General features: G+C 37.9%; 1 protein-coding gene and 1 pseudogene across 5 annotated transcripts in view; both read left to right on the top strand.

Annotated features, from left to right (window-relative positions):
- Positions 1–20,894, top strand: part of MINDY3 (MINDY lysine 48 deubiquitinase 3) — a 103,312-nt gene that overhangs the window by 23,809 nt on the left and 58,609 nt on the right. For 3 of the 5 annotated variants that reach the window (XM_036352224.1, XM_036352214.1, XM_036352205.1), the window contains 4 exons: positions 2,650–2,701; positions 3,520–3,634; positions 7,355–7,428; positions 8,483–8,562. In XM_036352224.1, coding sequence (XP_036208117.1) covers positions 2,650–2,701; positions 3,520–3,634; positions 7,355–7,428; positions 8,483–8,562 — 321 coding nt within the window. Of the gene's footprint in view, positions 1–2,623; positions 2,702–3,519; positions 3,635–7,354; positions 7,429–8,482; positions 8,563–20,894 lie in introns of all 5 variants that reach the window. The other 2 variants (XM_036352234.1, XM_036352243.1) reach the window with 2 other exon arrangements.
- LOC118677262 lies at positions 4,359–6,650 on the top strand (annotated as a pseudogene).

The raw sequence follows: 20,894 nt of genomic DNA, 5'->3' as shown, positions 1-20,894 counted from the left end.
TAGTATCTTAGTATATACTGTGTACTTATTATGGACTGTGCTGTACATTTCATAGTAATAGGTTGAGTGGCCTCATGATACGTTAAATTTGGTACTTCAGGAATTAACTTAGATGGGCAGACTATATTAAATTCCTCTTCAAAAAACATATTTTACTGGTTTTTCAATTTACTTTGCCTCATTTTAAAAGTGGACATGAATAAAACCAGATTTTAAATTTGCTTTTTTATTATCTATAAATTTGAAAAGTTTTATTAACTGAAAATTTAAGAAATTTACTTTAGATGTTGATAAATGAAATGAACTTACACTAAAATTTGTATTCCATATAACAACCTGTTTTACCTGTTCTTTCCTTTATTTCCAGCTATTTTTTTTTGTGTTTTACATTTTTCCATCATCCTGCCTGCTAAGTTTTTTATTTTGCTTGCCTCCTTTCTCTAAGTTACTATCTTTATGTCAACTTTTGTAGTGTATGCCCTGTAAAATTATTTAGATAATCAGGTACAGGAAAATTAGTACAATTTGGAAAACATTAGGTAGAATTTTTATTTTATCCTGAAATTTTAAATGTGAACTATTTTCCCCATTGTCAATATTACATTCTGCACAAACATTAATTTCATTGGCTTGTGTGGTGTGTATAGTTTTGGCTTCTGGTAACGCACACTTGTTTGCAATAATGAACAATCAGGTTCAATTTCAGTTTGTTTCCCACACAAATTAAAAGATTACTTAAGCCATTGGATTTTTAAAGATTTTAAAAAGTAATTTCAAACATTTGAATATTGATACAAGACTTTGAAAGGGTAACGTAATGTGACCTTTTAAATTGTAAATCAAAAATTGAGAATTAATATTTGAAAGTACTAAGATTTGCTTTATGAATATACCAGTGGCCCAGTACACGAAATTTGTGTACGGGTGAGGGGGTGTCCCTCAGCCCGGCCTGCACCCTTTCCAATCTGGGACCCCTTGGGGGATGACTGGCAGTCGGACATCCCTCTCACAATCTGGGACCGCTGGCTCCTAACCACTCACCTGCCTGCCTGCCTGATCACCCCTAACCACTCTGCCTGCCAGCCTGCTCGCCTCCAACTGCCCTCCTGCCGGCCTGCTCGCCCTCGACTGCCTCCCCCCCACACCCCCCGCTGGCCTGCTTGCCCCCAACTGCCCTCCCCAGCCGGCCTGCTTGCTCCCAACTGCCCTTCCCGGCCAGCCTCATGGCCCCCAACAGCCCTCCCTGGCCAGCCTCATGGCTCCCAACTGTGCCCCCTTGCCGGCCTGCTCGTCCCCAACTGCCCCCCACTTTCGGCCTAATCGCCCCCAACTGCCCCCCCCTCCCGGCCTGGTCTCCCTCAACTGCCCCCCACTGCCGGCCTGCTTGCCCCCAACTGCCCCCCCCCCCCCGCCAGCTTGCTTGCTCCCAACAGCCCTCCCCGGCTGGCCTCATGGCCCCCAACTGCCCTCCCCTGCTGGCCTCATGGCCCCCAACTGCCCTCCTGGCTGGCTTGCTTGTCCCAACTGCCCCTCCCCCCACCCCCGCCAGCCTGCTTGCCCCCACTGCCAGCCTGCTCACCCCCAACTGCCCCCCACCCCCGCCAGCCTGATCACCCCCAACTGCCCCCCACTGCTGGCCTGCTCGCCCCCAACTGCCCTCCCCGCCTGGCCTGATCGCCCCTAGCCACCTCTGCTTCGGCCCCACCACCATGGCTTTGTCTGGAAGGAATCCCAGTCTAATTAGCATATTACCATTTTATTAGTATAGATATAAGCACATACGAAATTGTTCATTGTGATAAATTGAGTAGGCATTTTTATTCATCTTTAAAGACTTTATCTTTGGGGAGCCAAGACTCTCAGGATTGAAATCTTAGCTCTACTGTTTATTGCTGTGTGCACTTGAGAGGATTCTTCTCAGTGCCTCAGTTTCCGCTTCTGCGAAATGAGGACTATTAGGGTTGTTGTGAGGGTTAAGTGAGGTAAGACCAGTAGAGCATTTGTCAAGGGGCCTGGCACTCAGAAAAGTTCTAAATAAGCATTACCTTCGATTTAAGTGCTTTCTTTGATTTTTAAAAAAATTTATAATGGTGCTGTATTAATAAATGTAATCTAAGTAAGTTACTGAAAACTTCTCAACAGTTATATTAATTAATGCGGAAACAAACTTAAAGCTGTCCTTGAACCTGTATAGTTTCAAAATGCTATGCCTTTTTATACGCATTTTGTTTAATAATGAAGCATTCAATGTAAAGATTTATATTATAAAGAGGAAGGTTAGCTAGATGATTTTACTTGGATATATGGATTGAACGATTATATGAAAGTGCAGGACACGTTACAATGATGTGTGAAGCACTATGATTTTTCATATTTTATAAACGATCCTAGCATAACTGAATTGAAAAGAAGTGTATTATTTAATACTTCTACATTCTCAGTATTATGTCCATTTTAGGTATAATCATGGTAACTAAAATGTTGAAATATAAATTTATATAATACTAAAGTTTAAAGTAAACTGAGGATTTTAAGGGAGTGAGTAAAGAGGGAAAATTTTGATTGCTTGAAAGTATTTACAGCCTGCTGTGTGTATCTTGTGTCATTTATTTGCCATGTGTAGTGCTGAAAAGTGTCTTTTATGTATAGCTGCCTTGGCTGTCGAAGAGCTTGGCTTTGAGCGATTTCATGCATTAATTCAGTAAGTAACATTGGATCATTTAAAATACTTACCTTGTGGACACATTGCCATTTTAATTTTGTTCATACTGGGGAAAGGTACTTAGATTTATATGCCTGAGATTAATTTGTTTTCAAATTAAGAAATAATTTTTAAATGTATATTTAAATTATTCAAATTCCTAAATTAACTATCAAAATACACTTTTTATAACACTAAAAGCTTTTTCATCCTGACAATGAAAAAATAATTTTAGCTTAATGTTTCTCTGTCCTGAGTGAGTATAAAGGTTTCTAGTAGAATAAGTGTTTGAGTTATTTATTGTTTATCAAAATATACTTTCTATAGTTTTCATTAAAGCTGCCATGTCTTCATTAGATCATTTAAACTTTTTATTACAAAATAAAAGGGAGGATAGCTATGTTGATAGAATTATAGGTGGCATTTGAAATATAACATTAATTTTTTAAAAAAGTTACAAATGTACAAAAGTCAAATTTTGTTTGTTCTTAAACTCATCTTTGAAGAGGGCCACTTTATTCCTTAAATAACTGTATAATTATTGAAGAATTTATTGGTGCCAGATAGTTCACCTAAGGGATGAAGACATTCCCTACCAAGTATACATTCTGTCTTAATGGCGTTTATTATATATAGTGACAGTTGTCAGCAATAGCTTTTGCTTTTAATGGCTAAATTTATATTTGAAAATTTAAGACACAAAAATCTCCTGTTTGTATATATACATTTTTAATGTATAAGACAATTTAAGAATTTTCCCATTTACGAATGTAGTAAACCTTATGATGGTTCTCATATTTAATTCTTTTCACCCCCAGGAAAAGATCATTCGGAAGTTTATCCGAATTAAAAGATGCTGTCTTGGACCAGTATTCAATGTGGGGAAGCAAATTTGGAGTATTGCTTTTTCTGTATTCTGTGTTATTGACAAAGGTTTGTTGAAGAAGATGTTTCTGCTGGCTTTTATTAGTTTGAGTTTAGTATATTTTTCCTGCTATGAGGACAAAATTTATTCTTGATACTGTTTCTAAGTCTCAGAATAAAACTCTCTTATGCTAATAATAATTCTCTTTCCTCCTACTCACTTGTTCCTTAACCACTTTGAAATTGACTTTCACCCCTGCTCTTCTGGACTGCAGGGGTTATCAATAATGTGCTATGTATAAAATGCACTCAGTTCCTCTGAATGTTATTTTTTCTTTGCTCTTATAAATGTCTGGCACCTGACACCCTAACCCCTTCTGGAAGCTCTTTCTAACCCCCACTCCCTTTCTTACCTATGTGATAAATCATAGCACTGAGTTCTCTTTCTATAGTCTCATAATTTTTTTGTTTATATCTTTTCATGTTTACCTGTTATATTCTTCTTTCTCTTTTCCACTAAGCCTTTTTCCCCCACTAAGCTTTTATATTCCACTAGAGGCCCGGTACATGAAATTCATGCATGGGGGGGCGGTCCCTCAGCCCAACCTGCACTCTCTCCATTCCGGGACCACTGGCTCCTAACCGCTCACCTGCCTGCCTGCCTGATCGCCCCTAACTGCCCTCCCCTGCCAGCCTGGTCACCCCTAACTGCCCTCCCCTGCCAGCCTGCTTGCCCCTAACAGCCCTCCCCTGCTGGCCTGGTTGCCCCTAACTGCTCTCTCCTTCCGGCATGGTCACCCCTAACCACCTCTGCCTCGGCCCCTGCCACCGTGGCTTTTTCCAGAAGGACGTCTGGAAGATGTCCGGTCTAATTAGCTTATTACCCATTTATTAGTACAGAATTTCAGTCCCTGGGTTCTATATTCTGCTTCTTTTATGGATATTTCATTCCCTCAGCTTACCTTTATGTGTTTAATTCCAATATGTATAATACTAGTCCTGCCCTTTTCCCCCAAGTGCCTGTTAGTCCCAGTTATCTAACTAGACTTACGATGCTAAAATCAAACTTCTTTCATTTGACACATGTTTACTGAGTATTGACTATATGTTAGGCCCTGGGCTGATAATGTTGGGGTAGAATTGAACTTAATGGTTCCTCTTCAGTGTTGTAAAAACAATTGACACGTTAATGATTACTTCCATTATGGCAGCGTTTTTTGGGGTGTGTGTGTGTGTGTGTGTGTGTGTGTGTGTGTGTGTGTGTGTGTTTATTGCATGCACAAAGCAAACGGGAAAATAGTAAAGGTCTGCCTAAGTTTATTTGGTGAAATGAAAGGGGGGCACCTTATATAGTAGGGATCATTCTATGAATGAGGAAAAGTTTTCTAGACAGAAAAGCTGTGGGAAGCTCTTGTCTCTTGGCCACCAACATGCCATCCAGACTGAGGAAGACCCCAAAACTTCAGGGCCACATGAGCCATGGCCATGGCCGCATTGGCAAACAGGAAACACTCAGGGGGCCGAGGTAATGCTGGTGGCTTGCATCACCCAGGTTACTTTGGGAAAGTTGATATGAGGCATTACCACTTAAAGAGGAACCAGAGCTTCTGCCCAACCGTCAACCTTGATAAACTGTGTACCCTGGTCAGTGAGCAGACATGGGTAAATGCTGCCAAAAGCAAGACTGGAGTTTCTCCTATCATTGATATGGTGTGATCTGGCTACTACAGAGTTCTGGGAGGGGAAAGCTCCCAAAGCAGCCTGTCATTGTGGAGGCCAAATCATTGAGCAGAAGAGCTGAGAAGAAGATTAAGGGTGTTGGTGGGGACTATGTCCTGGTAGCTTAAAGCTACATGGAAGGAAGTTCATTAAAATGTCCACAATTTTAAAAGAAAGAAAAAAAAGCTGTGGGAAGATTTTCCAAGCAGTGCGGATAACAAGTATCTATAATAATAAAAGTGTAATATGCTAATTACACCGGATGTCCTTCCAAACAAAGTCGGGGCTGTGAGGGAAGCCCAGGTCCTGGGTGCCTGCCAGCCGCCAGGGAAAGGAAGGCCTACTCTTGCACAAATTTCGTGCATCGGGCCTCTAGTAAAGGTATAATCAATTGGGGGCATGACACGTGTCTAGGAACCATAAGTGGTTTCATATTACTGCAGGATAAGCCACCAGAAAGGCAAATGTGGAAGATGAGATTGGGCAGTTATATAAATAAGGTTTAGCGTGTGAAGGTTCTTGTATATTATGCAAAAATACTTTAGATTTCATTTCAAATTAGAATAAAACAAGAATTTTCAACAAGGATGTAACAAGATCTTTTTGTTAATAAAGAGTTCTTTAAAATGGGATAAGAGTTGTGTTGGAGGGAGTTGGTGTGTGGAGTATCAGTCTAGAATCAGGAAAACTAGAAAAGTGTTAATTGAAATAAGTGAACCTATGCTAGGGCAGCGAGTGTGGAAATGGAAAAGAAAAGAAGCATATTTAAAGAGGCTAGGGGACTGTCTAGGGCGGGGGGATAAAATGGACACATATGTAATACCCTTTGTAATACTTTAAGCAATAAATTAAAAAAAAAAGCATGTTTTAAATTTAGAAATTTAAAACATTTAGGAGTATGTTTAAGTGAAAGTATCAGAAGTACTTGGTAGTTGGTCAGAAGTAGTGGAGACCAGTGGTAGAGGTATCTAAGATGAGGCTTCTTATGACTTCGTCTTAACTGTTCATTATTTTGCCAGTTTTTTTATGCTCAAGACTTTGGATACCTCCTCTGTCTCTTGTCCTTTACAGCCAATAAACCATCATGTCTAGTTGTTCTTTGAATCTGTCTTTGAAATGATGTCCCCGCCCTCGCCAATGGTTATGTCACTTGTTCCTATTGTTCAGTTTGGCTTTATCAGACTAAAAAATAGTTTTGTTTTGTTTTGTTTACAAGGAAGGCAAGCGCAAGATCTCATACTTGTTTGTGTCCTTCTATATGTACTTATGCAATCATTAAATATTTTGATCATTGATTAATCGTCTCTTTAAACCTTAGAAGTGACCTGTTATCTGGTGGAACTAATGTTAGATTATCTTTATCGTTTTGGAGTTGTGCCTAGGTCTTCTTGTAGTGGTCCAGTATCTACACCTGTTGGGATTTGGATGCCCTTTGGGGGATTAAAAATATCAAGAAAATAAGAAGCTTCCTGCCATCTTAATTTATATTTTTGTTAGTACACATTTGAATTACTAATATTTGTGAGAACACACAATCAGAAGCAAACCTTCCATTTTGTTATGTATTTCTTATACCTTTTGTGATTTTAAATTTATATCTCTATCAACACTCATATGTGTATGTATTTAGTACCAATAAATGACCTAAGAAAATATATCAGATGATTTTTAAATGACCTAAGAGAACATATCAGATGCTTTAGAAGGTATATTAGTTTTGAATTTAATTTAACCTACGTTAAATGAATATTAACTTTGGATTAAATAATTTTCTCTTTCCTCCTCTTGAAATTTAAACATTATTTCTCTATCTATTTAACCAACATTAGATCTATTATGTATATTCTTTATATAGCACACATGAAAGAAAATAAAAAGATATTCATGGAGAAACTATTAGTTACCATTATCATCTCAGGTGCACCCCTAATACATATCTGGTTAGTTTTTTTGGGAGAAAAGTTACTTAAATAATGTGTTTTATTAATTTATAGTATGAACTGGTTAATTTTAAACTATAATGTTCATTTCTAGTTTTTAAAATAAGCCAAGAATATTTGCTTTCTTTAGGGCATTGAAAACATAAAAAATGAAATTGAAGATTCAACTGAACCTTTGATAGATCCTGTGTATGGACATGGCAGGTAATTATCTAAAGTCTTTTATCTCCTCAAATGGACTTTAATTTAAGAACTTGACTTAGAATAAAGTACTACGGAGCCAGAAAATTTTGCTTGTCGGTTGTTGACAGCATAAAGTCTTTGAATTTGAGCAGTCTTGTGCTGTATGCATTGCTTGCCTTATGTATGAAATGTAATTTCCACTTTAGGTTTATATATGGAGTGCATTTACTATAGCACATATTTTGTCTCGAGATGGCCGGGGAGTATTGTAACAACTTCTTGATGTTTCATTTATGAAACTTTATCAGATGAAATTTATTCATTTTGACCTAGAAATAAGTGTATCCTTACCTATTTATAAATGCTTTCCTGCTTGGGTGAAAATTTTTTTTCTTATTTTTCTCTATGAAACTACCCTTTCTCAAGCTTTTTAATAGCTATTTCTATTAAAATTGACAAAACAGTGATTATGAACTCACTCTAAAAAATAAGTACTTTTTGCCCTGACTGGTGTTTGCTAGGTGGTTAGAGCAGTGGCCCCCACACTGGGAGAGTCTCGGGTTCTCCCTCTCTTTCTCTTTTCCTCCCCTTCCCTCCCTTCCCCTCTCTCTAAATATCAATGGAAAAAAATATCCTCAGGTGAGGATTTACAACAACAGCAAAAGTGCTTTTCTTTATAACTTTCTGCTTCAGAGGTTAAAATTAACACGTTTCATCAAACACAAAATAACATTTATATATGTATTTTAAAAGATGATTACATATAATAAGTAAATTATCAATCTAGGTATCATTTTTTAAAAAATTAATTTAAATATAGTATCTTAGATAAAGTTGTTACATTTATGTGAATAAATAGAACAATAGATACCATTGTGGTGATTCATTTAGTGATCCAGTTAATAAGGCTGTTTTTCAATGAGTGTATAAAATGAAAAATACAAGGTTTTTCCTAACTTTGTTTCTTAACATAATTTAATGTAAACAGTCATTACTGTATGCCTTACCATAAAGATAATTTTATATGAAAATTAGTTTATTCATATTTTAATTACTTTTTAATTTTTATTAATAGTCAAAGCTTAATTAACCTCCTATTGACGGGACATGCTGTTTCTAATGTATGGGATGGTGATAGAGAATGCTCAGGAATGAGTAAGTATATTCTTTGTGTATTTATCTCATTTATGATTAATATTTAACTAGAATATAGTTGGTTGTTACTCATCTATTTAATGGCCCTGCATTACTTAGAGGTTAAGGTAAGTGCCTTATAATCGAAGAATCATTTACAGTTTTCAAGGCACCATAACATGAAGACATTGACTTTGGAGGCAAACTTGGCCTCAAATCCCAAGTTACTTACCGTCTCAAGCCTTTAGTTTTTTTGTAGTATAAAATTGGGATTACAGGACTATCTTCTTTAGAAAAAGTAAAATATATATCTCTTTATATAATCCTAGTACATTTTCATGCAGCAGTATCTAAGTCTGGAACACTAGCATTTTGCTTAAAATTGAGGAGAATTACTATAAGTATTCTAATTTGAAATATTATCTTTGAGAGTCTAGTGGTTTTTGCTGTATTACTTTTAATGTAAATACTTTCCTTTAGGATGCTGCGCAAATTTAATGTCATCTGAATTTTAAACCACTACCCTCTCCATGACTACCTCCATTTCTGGTCTTAGTTATTCTTTCCTGTAGCTTCATATGTTGCCAGGACATTGAAATGACATACCTTTGGCCAATCCATCCAGTTAAGGCAGTGGTTCTCAACCTTCTGGCCCTTTAAATACAGTTCCTCATGTTGTGACCCAACCATAAAATTATTTTCGTTACTACTTCATAACTGTAATGTTGCTACTGTTATGAATCGTAATGTAAATATCTGATATGCAGGATGGTCTTAGGCGACCCCTGTGAAAGGGTCATTCGACCGCCAAAGGGGTTGCGACTCACAGGTTGAGAACCGCTGAGTTAAGGAGACCTAGTACATTGCTCTGAATAAAATGCCCTTCAGCTTATTGCTGAGTCAGTCTAAATTCACGTATTTACCCATTCAACTTATATTGAATAACTACTGTGTACCTTATATTGAAGTATGTAGTAGAGGACAGGAAGTTCCATAGTACCTATAGTTCACAGGGACATTTCTTTCTTTGTTACATATTTAGATAAAACTGTCAACAAATGTCAGAAGCAAATATGATTGAGAAAATAATAGTTACTAATTTTTGGTCCCATTTAAATGATTGTCTTGATCTTAAATTTGAATTTATCTTGAATTTTAGAAATATGTATAGTCAATTAACAGAAACATGAAAGGATATAACATTAAGGAAAAAGTCAGTAGAAATTATATAATTTCAGAATTAAAAAGCACCTCTTGAGAATATTATGCTAAGTGAAATAATTCAGACAGAAAAAATCAAGAATCATATGATTTCACTCATGTGAGATATACATAAGTCAGATGGAAAAAGTCAAGAACCGTATGATTTCACTCATGTGAGATATATATGAACAATACAAATAAACAAACTAAAAAACTCAGACAATGACAACAGTATGGTAGTTACCAGAGGGAACGGTAGTAGTAAAGGGTAAAAGGGGTAAAATATATGGTGACCGAAGGAGATTTGACTTTGGGTGGTGAACACAATGCAATATACAGATGTATTATAGAATTGTACACTGCAACCTATATCATTTTATTAACCAACTAGAGGTCCGGTGCATGAATTTGTGCACGGGTGGGTTTGGCTGGCCCACCCCTGATTAGGGTGGCGGGGGGTGGGGAGGCGATTCGAGGTGGGGCTAGCCGAGGGGAGGGGCCACAGACGGTTGGCCAACTGGCCCCGCTTCCTGGTCGAACTCCTGGTTGAACTCCTGGTCCAGGGGACAATTTGCATATTAGGCTTTTATTATATAGGATGTCACTCCCAAATAATTAATACAATTTTTAAAAATTATATAATTTCAGAATTAAAAAGCATCTCAGCATGTTCCAACCCTTTAATTTACTATTTAAGAAATTTAAGAATTACCCTCCTTCCCTACATTAGATAATATATGGAATTTATTCACTTCATGATGTGGTTGGAATGAGAACCTAGCTTGCCAATTTCTGGCAAAAAAGTCAAAATTTAAATAGTAAAGTTCACAGACAAATCACTACAGAAATTATCTTGCTGAACTTTTTTGTAATTGAGCCCATTCTCTTCTTGAGTCCTCATTCTGATTAATACCTAAAAGCATTTCATCCTGCCAATAAAAGGTGTCAGTCTGTCTTGAGTAATAGCAGGTTTTTTCTCCCTCTCACCCACATTGGCTTCTGCACATCTCCTCTTTCTTCTCTCGATGGTTTCTTGGCACTGGGTATCTTATATCATCTGAGATGATTAGGAAAGGAATACCTGGTTCCTGTTCATCTTTGGTGGAGGTACCTCATCCCACTTGGCCTCTGTCCTTGCTACCCTTGTGTGCCGTGGCTCAGAACTCTTTCCACCTGGACTTTTGTGCCTTGCTCTGGCTCTTGGTGCTAGTTATTGTGGTCCTTCTTTCTACACATTCTGCAGATGTGCTCTCAGGTCTCATCTGTTTCCAGAACCAGAATATTCTTTCTGTGTCCCTAGGTGTTTCCTTACCCAGCCTCCCATAGACTTTTTTTCTGGCCGTGTACTACCATTACGGAATAGCAGTCAGTTATCCAAATTTTGGTTCTTGATATGTATAAATTCATCCTTTTCTGTTTGTTAAAATATTAGCTTTCAAAGCTATTGTCTTGCCGTGGATTTAATTGAAGAATAGTTTAAATATCAAAACTAAGCAATGACTTTGAAATAATTATTTTGGAAAAGAAGATAGCTAGGGTATACTTCTTGCATTTCCCTTCAATTGTTAGGAATGTTGACTTGAAGTTGAATTTGTTTTCAGTAACTGCACTTAAAATAAAAATTTATATATTCATTCAGCATTTATTGGATGTTTTTCTGCCGTGACAATATGGGAGGAGATTAAAATATGTGTAATATACAAAGAAAAATTATAATTAAAGAGTTAATAATATTAAAATCCTTAGGCAAGCCACATCTCATGGTTTCAGTTCCTTTATTCATAAAATACAAAGGTATTACCTGTCTCAAAGGGATGATGTAATGATTAAGATCAAATTTCTAACATGCCTCAACTTGCCATAAGAAGAGCTCAGCTTTCCCTCAAAAGCATACACACCTAGTTTGGGAAACAAGACATACACACAAACAATTGTAGTGCAAGGTAAAATGAAGCATGTTGAAATAAAATATTACAGAAGTTCAGAGGAAGGAGAAAACTCTCCCTGTTGTGTTTATGTTGGGGTAAAGGAGAGTCTTTAAGTAGGAGTTAACATTTTAATGGGGCTATTTGGAATGAGCGAGAGGGTATTTGGGGAAGAATTCAGGTCATGTTTAGGGACAGGGAGGCAGATCAGTCTGGAACAGTGGTTCTTAATCCTGCTCACATTATCATTTGGGGAGCTTAAAAATATGTCAGTGTCCTGGCCATTGTGGTTCAGTGGTTAGAGTGTTGGCCTGCACACTGAGGAGTCATGGGTTTGATTCCCGGTCAAGGGCATGTACCTAGGTTACAGTTAGATCCACGGCCCCTGTTGGGGCATCTGTGGGAGGCAACCAATCGATGTGTCTCTCTCATCTCACATTGATGTTTCTCTCTTTCTCCTTCCCTGTCTCCCTCTTTTCACTCCTTAAGAAGCAATGGGAAAAATATCTTCAGGTGAGGATTAACAAAAAAAGGTTAAAAAAAAAAAGGTCAGTGCTCAGGCCCCAGCTGAGAATGAATGAATGAATGAATGAATGAATGAAGAGAGAAAGAGAAAAAGAGAAAGAGTCTCTAGGTGGTGGGGCCTGGGCATGATAATTTCAAAATGACCCCTACTTAGATGATGCTAATGTACAGTCAGGTTTGTGAACCAATGGATAAGAGCATTGGATCTGTGAAAGAGACTAGTAAGACGAAACATCGTTGGTGTAGCGTTGGGTACGAACACAGAGAATTTTAAATACTAAGAAGTTTTAAAATATAGTTGGCAAGCATTAGGAAGAGAGGCATTGAAAATGTTTAAAAAGAGCAATAACTTACGACATAAAATAAGAACATTAATTTGTCAGTTTGTAGAAAGTATTGAATGGGTTGACATGTCAAAAGCGCATAGTCTGGACAGGTAAGAGATAATGAGATGAAAATGTGCATGGCAAAGAAAGAAAAAAGATATCAATTAGTACTTGTGTACTTGATGCTGAGCAATATGTTTTGGATATGTATCTTGCTAACCTCAGTATCTATAATAATAAAAGTGTAATATGCTAATTAGACCAGACGACCTTCCAGACGAAGCCGTGACAGTGGGGGCTGAGCCCCTTGCATGAATTTCATGCATCAGGCCTCTAGTACATTTATAAAAACTGAAGCTCAGATAGTTGAGTAACTTGCCCAACGTTGAACAGCAGAGGCATAACTGCTTTTGACCACAGCCAAGGCCTATGTTCATGCCACCATAGTACCTTCTCCTGCTGTAACAGTGCCTCTGAGAGAGAGAACAGGAAAGTAGGCTCTATAGAACTCAGCAACTAGTTATATATGTGAAGGAGAGATACAAATAACTAGTAGGTTTTTAAATAATGCTTACTAAATTAATGAGCATGTGAAAGAAACATCATGGCAAGTATGCTTGAAATCACTGTGTATATTTTGGTGGTGGAAAAAAAACTTTGTCCTTAAGTATTTCATTTTATTTGAAAAGTAATTACAACTGTTGATTAAGAATGCTCATTGTGCAGCAGTGGCAAACATTTATTTAACAGCTAGAGGCCCAGTGCATGAAATTTGTGCCTGGAGGTGGGGGTCCCTCAGCCCAGCCTGGACCCTCTCACAATCTAGGACCACTGGCTCCTAACCACTCTCCTGCCTGCCTACCTGCCTGATCATCCCTAACCACTCTGCCTGTCTGCCTGATCATTCCTAACTACTCTGACTGCCTGCCTGCTTCATCACCCCTAACCACTCTGCATGCCTGCCTGATTGCCCTTAACCACTCACCTGCCTACCTGATCGCCCCTAACTGTCTCTGCCTGCCTGATCACCCCAACCGCCTCTGCCTGCCTGCCTCATCACCCCTAACCACTCACCTGCCTACCTGATCACTCCTAACCACTCTGCATGCCTGCCTAATTGCCCTAACCGCTTGCCTGCCTGCCTGATCGCCCCTAACTGCTTGCCTGCCTACCTGATCGCCCCTAACTGCCTCTTTCTGCCTGCCAGATGCTCCTAACTGCTCGCCTGCCTGCCTGCCTGATCTCCCCTAACCACTCTGCCTGCATTCCTGATCATCCCTAACCACTTGCCTGTTTGCTTGATTGCCCCAACCACTCGCCTGCCTGATCTCCGCTAACCACTAACTTGCCTGCCTGATCATCCCTAGCCACTCGCCTGCCTGCCTGATTGCCCCCTAACCACTCTGCCTGCCTGATTGCCTGTAATTGCTCGCCTGCCAGCCTGATCGCCCCTAATTGCCTCTGCCCCCACTGCAGTGGCTTCATCCGGAAGGTCGTTCGGCTGTCTGGTCTAATTAGCATATTATGCTTATATTATTATAGATGCCAAGCAGTATTCTTAGTACTTAATGACTATAATCTGTATACTTTTCCATTTACTCACTTCATTCTTATAACTACTCTGAGAATGTCATAGAATAAAGGAAACTGAAGCACAGAGTAGCTAAGTATCTCTTTTCATTTCATGCAGCTTAATCTCAACATAAGAAATGTCCAAACCTGTAAGAATTTTTGAGTTTATTTGAGCCAAATTAACAACAATTGCCAGGAAATAAAATCTCAATGAATTGAGAAAATGCTCCAGAGAATGGCAATTTTGCACCTTATTTTATACATTAGAATCAAAGGAGGGAGGCATAAAAAAGGTTAAATGAAATTCATTGGTGGTAGATTAGGGAGGTGGGAGAAAGCAAAGAGGTGAAATCTCTGAGATTGGATAAAAAGTAAAAGGGTTAGATATACTTCTTTTACATTGGTGGGTATAGTATAGTAAACAATTATTTTTGTTGTTCTTAATCCTCACCCAAGGATATTTTTTCCATGGATTTTTTTTAGAGAGAGTGGAATGGATGGGGATATATATATATATATGTGTGTGTGTGTGTGTGTATGTATGTATGTGTATATATATATATATATATATATATATATATAGAGAGAGAGAGAGAGAGAGAGAGAGAGAGAGAGAGAAACATCAATGTGAGAGAGACACATCAATTGGTTGCCTCCCACATGTGCCCCAACTGTGGCCGGGGATTAAGCTTACAACTCAGGTATGTGTCCTTGATCTGAATCGAAACCATGCCACTTCAGTCCATGGTTTGATGCTCTAACCACTGAGAAACCAGGCTAGGGCAACAATTACCAGTAATATTTACCAGTACATATCATATTCAGTAGAACATGATAACAATGAGGGGTTTTGTGGTCTTGTGTTCTGGTGGGTGATTATGCTCTGAGGGGTTTGGAAATAGGGGGATTACACTGACATTTCAAAGATATCCTATATAATAAAAGCTTAATATGCTGAGTGTCCGGTTGTCCGGTCAACCAATCAAAGCATAATATGCTAATGATATGCTAAGGCCACTCAACTGCTCACTATGACATGCACTGACCACCAGGGGGCAGACGCTCTGACCAGTAGGTTAGCTTGCTGCTGGGATCCGGCTGATCAGGACTGAGTGAGATGGGCTGAACATGCCCTGGAGCCCTCCCATGGTCCCTTTCCGGCTGGCCAACCTCCCGTGTCCCTCCCTGGCCCCGATCATACACTGGTAGGGTCCCTCGGCCTGCCCTGCACCCTTGCAATCCGGGCTGAGGACCCCCACCCCCCCGCCCCGAGTACACAAATTTTGTGCACGGGGCCTCTAGTGTTATCATAATACAAAAAGACAACATACAGGCTTAGTTAAGATAAAGATTGACCTTTTTCAAGGAAGCTACAGACTTAGGACATGACTAACTGCCATGACTTACTTTTAGTTAGGAAGTTTTAATTTCAGACCATCCTATGTGGTTACTTTAGGTCTTTGAGTTTGTAAGGCCCACCGTGCAGCCTTACCTGAGCTTGTCAGGTTTAGTATGTGGCCCCTTTTTCATCCACATTAATAAATAGCAGAACTGAGATTTGGACCACAGTAGTCTGACTCCAAATAACCAGCATATTTAATCATTATAATATACTGTCTTATATGCTACACTTAACAGAATCTTGAATAAGGTAATAAATATGAAATGATTTGGAAGAAGTTTGTAATTACATTTCACAGTAGCCCTGAGAGGTCATTTACCCCATTAATAAGAGAAATTGAAACTGAGAATTTAATCCAAAGACTCTTGTCTGTGATATAGTTAGTGAAGAAGACTTGGTATATCTCTCATTCAAGGAGAATGAGGACTAAGAATAAATTATGAGTGTTCACCACCCAAAGTTAAGTCTCCTTCCATCACCATTTATCCTGCTTTTACCCTTTCCTACCTTCCTCCACCCCCATTTCCCTCAGATAATCACCATACTGTTGTCTGTGTCTATGAGTTTTTTTGGGTGCTGAACATACAATACAATATACAGATTGTGTATTGTAGAATTGTACACTTGAAACCTAATATTTTATTAGCTAATGTTAACCCAATCTATCTATGTCTGTCCAACCCTTTAATGCTCATGTCATATGCTGTCCCTTCCAAGGAAATCTTCCTCATTCTCAGAGCTAAAAGGGATCTCTCTTACCTCTGAGCATCATGTTCAACATTGTAACCAACTATTGTTATTTGGGTAGGGTGATTTTTTAAAATTATAGTAAGAATATTTAACATAAGATCTACCATTTTAATGAAATTTTAAGTTAAGATGCAGCATAATGATAGATAAGAGCTTTTGCAACTGATCTCTAGACTTATTCCTCTTACATAATTGGAACTTTGTATGTGTTGAATAGCAACACCCCATGTGCCTGCAACCATAATTCTATGCTGCTATGAGTTTGACTACAGTATTTTAGATACCTCATGTAAGTGGAATAATGTAGCATTTCTCCTATGATGAGTATATTTCATTAAGTATAATGTCTTCAAGGTTTATCTGTGTTGCCACATATGGTAGGATTTCCTTCTTTTGTAGACCCAAACAACATTCCATATCATGTATATGCCACAAATTCTTTATCCATTCATTCGTAACTGGATATTTAGGTTATTTCAACATCTTGGCTACTGTGAATAAATAGTATTGCAATGAGCATGGGAGTGCACGTATCTCTTTGAGATCTTGATTTCAATTCCTTTGGATTAAATACCCCAAAGTGGAATTGATGAGTCACATGGGAGTTCTATTTTTAATTTTTTGAGGAACCTCCGTACTGTTTTCCATAGCTGTACCATTTTATATTCCCACCAACAGTCCACAAGGGTTCCAATTTTTACACATATTCATCATTTTTTTAATAGTGTCCATTCTAACGGATATGAAGTGATATCTCATTGGGTTTTGATACTGCATTTCCCTGATGATTAGTGATGTTGAACTTCTTTTCACATATTGTTGGCCATTTCTGTGTATTCTTTGGAGAAAGTCTATTTAAGTTCTTTGCCCAGTTTTTAATTGGATTATTTGTTTTTTTGTAACTGGGTTGTAAAAAGAGTTCCTTTTATATTTTGAATATTAACTCCTTATTAGATATGTGGTTTGCAAAGAGAGTCTTGTCTTTTTCTCTATATTCCTACACTATACTTTAGCATTGCTTTTTCAGTACTTGACACTCAAGGTGCGTTTATTAAATAAATGTAAAGCGGCTACCTGGTTTCCAGTCAGCATCAAATTTGAGAAGCCCAAGTGGAACTTCTGTAGACGCTCTATGACAGCAGTGAGAAGTAATAGTTGAGAATGGAGGAGAACACTATAAAACCAAACTTGGGGAAATAAAGTTCTGCATGTATTTACAGTCTCATGGGCTGAAGCAAATAAGGGTTGATAGGGACTGATAAAGATTAATCTTAAATGCTAGGCTGAGAAAAAAAAATTAGGCCCGGCTCTTATGGCTTATGGTTGAGCATTGACCTATGAACCAGGTCATGGTTCGATTCCCGGTCAGGGCACATGCCCAGGTTGTGGGCTCAGTTCCCAGTGTGAGGCATGCAGGAGGCAGCTGATCAGTGATTCTCTCTCATCATTGATGTTTCTATCTCTCTCTTTCCCTTACTCTCTGATATCTAATATATATATATATATATATATATATATATATATATATATATATATGTATATATATATATGTATGTATATATATGTAAATGGTTAAAAAAATTAGACAATCCTAAAATATGACATAATTATTAGAATTTTCTACAAATGTAAATAAACTTCTTTTAGAGTTATTGAGAAAAGTCTCATAAATAAGGGACTATTATATCATTGCTCTAACTAAAAATTTGTACAATAATAGTCTTTTTAAAATTGAGTTTATTGGGGTGACATTAGTTAATAAAATTATATAGGTTTCAGCCCTGTGTTGCTCAGTGGTTGAGTGTTGACCCAGGAACCAAGAGGTCGCTGTTTTGATTCCTGATCAGGGCCCATGAGGGGTTACAGGCTCTATCCCTAGTAGGGGGAGTTCAGGAGGCAGCTGTTCGATGATGTTTCTCTCTCACAGATGTTTCCATCTCTCTATCTCTCTCCCTTCCTCTCTCTACAAATCAATTAAAACACATATTTAAAAATTATATAGATTTCAGGTGTACAATTCTATAATACATCATCTGTATATTGTACTGTGTGTTCACCACCCCAAGTCATGTCTCCCTCCATCTCTGTTTATCTCCCCTTTACACTCTTTGCCTCCCCTCAGCCCCCTTTCCCTCTGGTAATCACTATACTGTTGTCTGGGTCTGTGAGGTTTTTTTTGGTGACTTTTTTTTTTTTTAATCCCTTCACCTTTTTCACCCAGCCTTCCAAACCCCCTCCCCTCTGACAGTTATCAGTCTGTCCTCTGTATCTATGAATCTGTTTCTATTTTGTTTATTAGTTTATTTTGTTCATTAGATTCCACATATAAATGAAATCATATGGTACTTGTCTTTCTCTGACTGGCATATTTCTCTTAGCATAATACTCCATAGGTTCACCCATGCTGTCTGAAAGGGTAAGATTTTCTTATACAGCCAAGTAGTATTCCTGTGTATAAATGTACCACAGCTTTTTTATTCATTCATCTACTGGTGGACACTTGGGCTACTACCAAATCTTGGCTATCCTATATAATAAAAGCCTAATATGCAAATTGTCCCCTCAGGCAGGAGTTTGACTGACCAGGAATTCAACCAGGGGGCAGGGCTGGCCCACCAACTGCCTGTGGCTCCTCCCCCTGGCCAGCTCTGCCCCCGATTGCCCCCCCCTCCGATTGGGGGTGGGGCTGGCCGGTCAACCTTCCACGTCCCCTCCCCCTGACCAACCCAGCCTATTGGCTCCATTGGGGCGGGCCGGCCGAATCCCACCCGTGCATGAATTTGTGCACTTAGCCTCTAGTTGTAAATAATGCTGCAGTGAACATAAGTGTGTATATATTCTTTTGAATTAGTGTTTCAGTTTTTTTGTGTGTTTTTTTTCATATATATCCTCAGAAGTAGATTTGCTGGATCATAAGGCAGTTCCATTTTTAATTTTTTGAGGTAACTCCATACTGCTTTCCCCAGTGGCTGCACTAGTCTGCTTTCTCACCAACAGTGCACAAGGGCTCCCTTTTTTCCATATCCTTGCCAACACTTATTTGTTGACTTATTGATGATATCCATTCTGACAAGTATGAGGTGATATCTCATTGTGGTTTTAAGTTGCATCTCTCTGATGATTAGTGACATTGAGCATCTTTTCATATAATAATAAATATTCTTGATTTACTTTAGCTAACTAAAGCAGATAAATATTATATATTTTGTTTAAGGAAACAAAATTAGTACATTTTTAAAATAATAATGTCCAGACTACATGCTTAAACATGTGATTGCTGACCTAATATGAATATTTTTTATTCAAGAATTATGAACTGCTACTTTGTTGTATAGAGTATCCTGACATTATTATAAATATACTATTCTAGATATTTGTTTAAAATTCCAAGAAAAAAAGATGATGTAGTAGCTAATCGTAACACTAGGTGGTGGTAACTGATTTTAGAAATTAAAGCGTGAAATGTTTCCAACTTATGTATTCTTTTTTTGAACTTGAAACATTTAGTGCTGCTTACATTTCAGAAGGAAAGGAGGGAAAAATATGCCAGGCTATACAATACCATTTCTACCTGTTTGGACTCCTCACCCCTCCATCTTTTCCCTTTGAATGTTATAATCCAATGCTTCTCAAATTTGTTGGTCTCATGCCCTTTACACTCTTAAAAATTATTGAGCCCTGACCGGTTTGGCTCAGTGGATAGAACGTCGGCCTGCGGACTGAGAGGTCCCAGGTTCGATTCCGGTCAGGAGCATGTACCTGGGTTGCGGGCACATCCCCAGTGGGAGGTGTGCGGAAGGCAGCTGATCGATGTTTCCCTCTCATCGATGTTTCTAACTATCCCTCTCCCTTCCTCTCTGTAAAAAATCAATAAAATATATTTAAAAAAAAATTACTGAGCATCCTAAAGAGCTTTCACTAATGTGGATCATAAGTAAATAATGATTAGTGTGTTTTTCTTGTTAGAAATTAAGACTGAGAAATTTAAAAAGACATATTAATTCATTTAAAAATAATAACACACCTAATACTTATTAATATAACTATTTTTGACAAAAAAATAACCAATTTCCAAAACAAAAAAATAGTAAGAAGAATTACTTTGTTTTAAAAATTTTAAAACCCTTTAATGTCTAGGTTATTAATAGATAGCTGGATTTCTATATTTGTTTACAGATTCAATCTTTTGGAATATAACATATCATTTAGTCTCTGGAAAATTTCACTCCATATTCCTGAGAGTATAAGAATAAAAAGGGCAACTAATGGCTTTGTATAAAAATCATTTAAATTTCACGTAGTCTCTCAAAGGGTCTTGTGGACCCCGAAGAATCCAAAACTACAATATGAGGACTATTGCTCTACCTCCTCCGTGCCTGTAAGATGTTAATGAAGACATGCAAACCATATGCATACGTACTTTGTATTAACTTTGAATTTACAAATACTACAGTTTAAACTACCAGTTTTTGGCTTATTTCATCTGTATGTTGTACATAAGGATATATTTACAACAGAAATGACTGAGTAGATATTATCACATTAATTGATAAGAAAAACATAATTTCCTAATAGAAAAAAGGACAAAAGATGACCATAATTGAAAGATGCAAATATACATTATGTTCATAGGACATAATTTTTTTTTAA

Source organism: Myotis myotis, unplaced genomic scaffold (genome assembly GCF_014108235.1).
Source record: "Myotis myotis isolate mMyoMyo1 unplaced genomic scaffold, mMyoMyo1.p scaffold_m19_p_1, whole genome shotgun sequence".
NCBI classification, from domain to species: domain Eukaryota; kingdom Metazoa; phylum Chordata; class Mammalia; order Chiroptera; family Vespertilionidae; genus Myotis; species Myotis myotis.
Note: the sequence above shows the minus strand (reverse complement) of the source record. Positions and strands in the feature narration are given on the sequence as shown.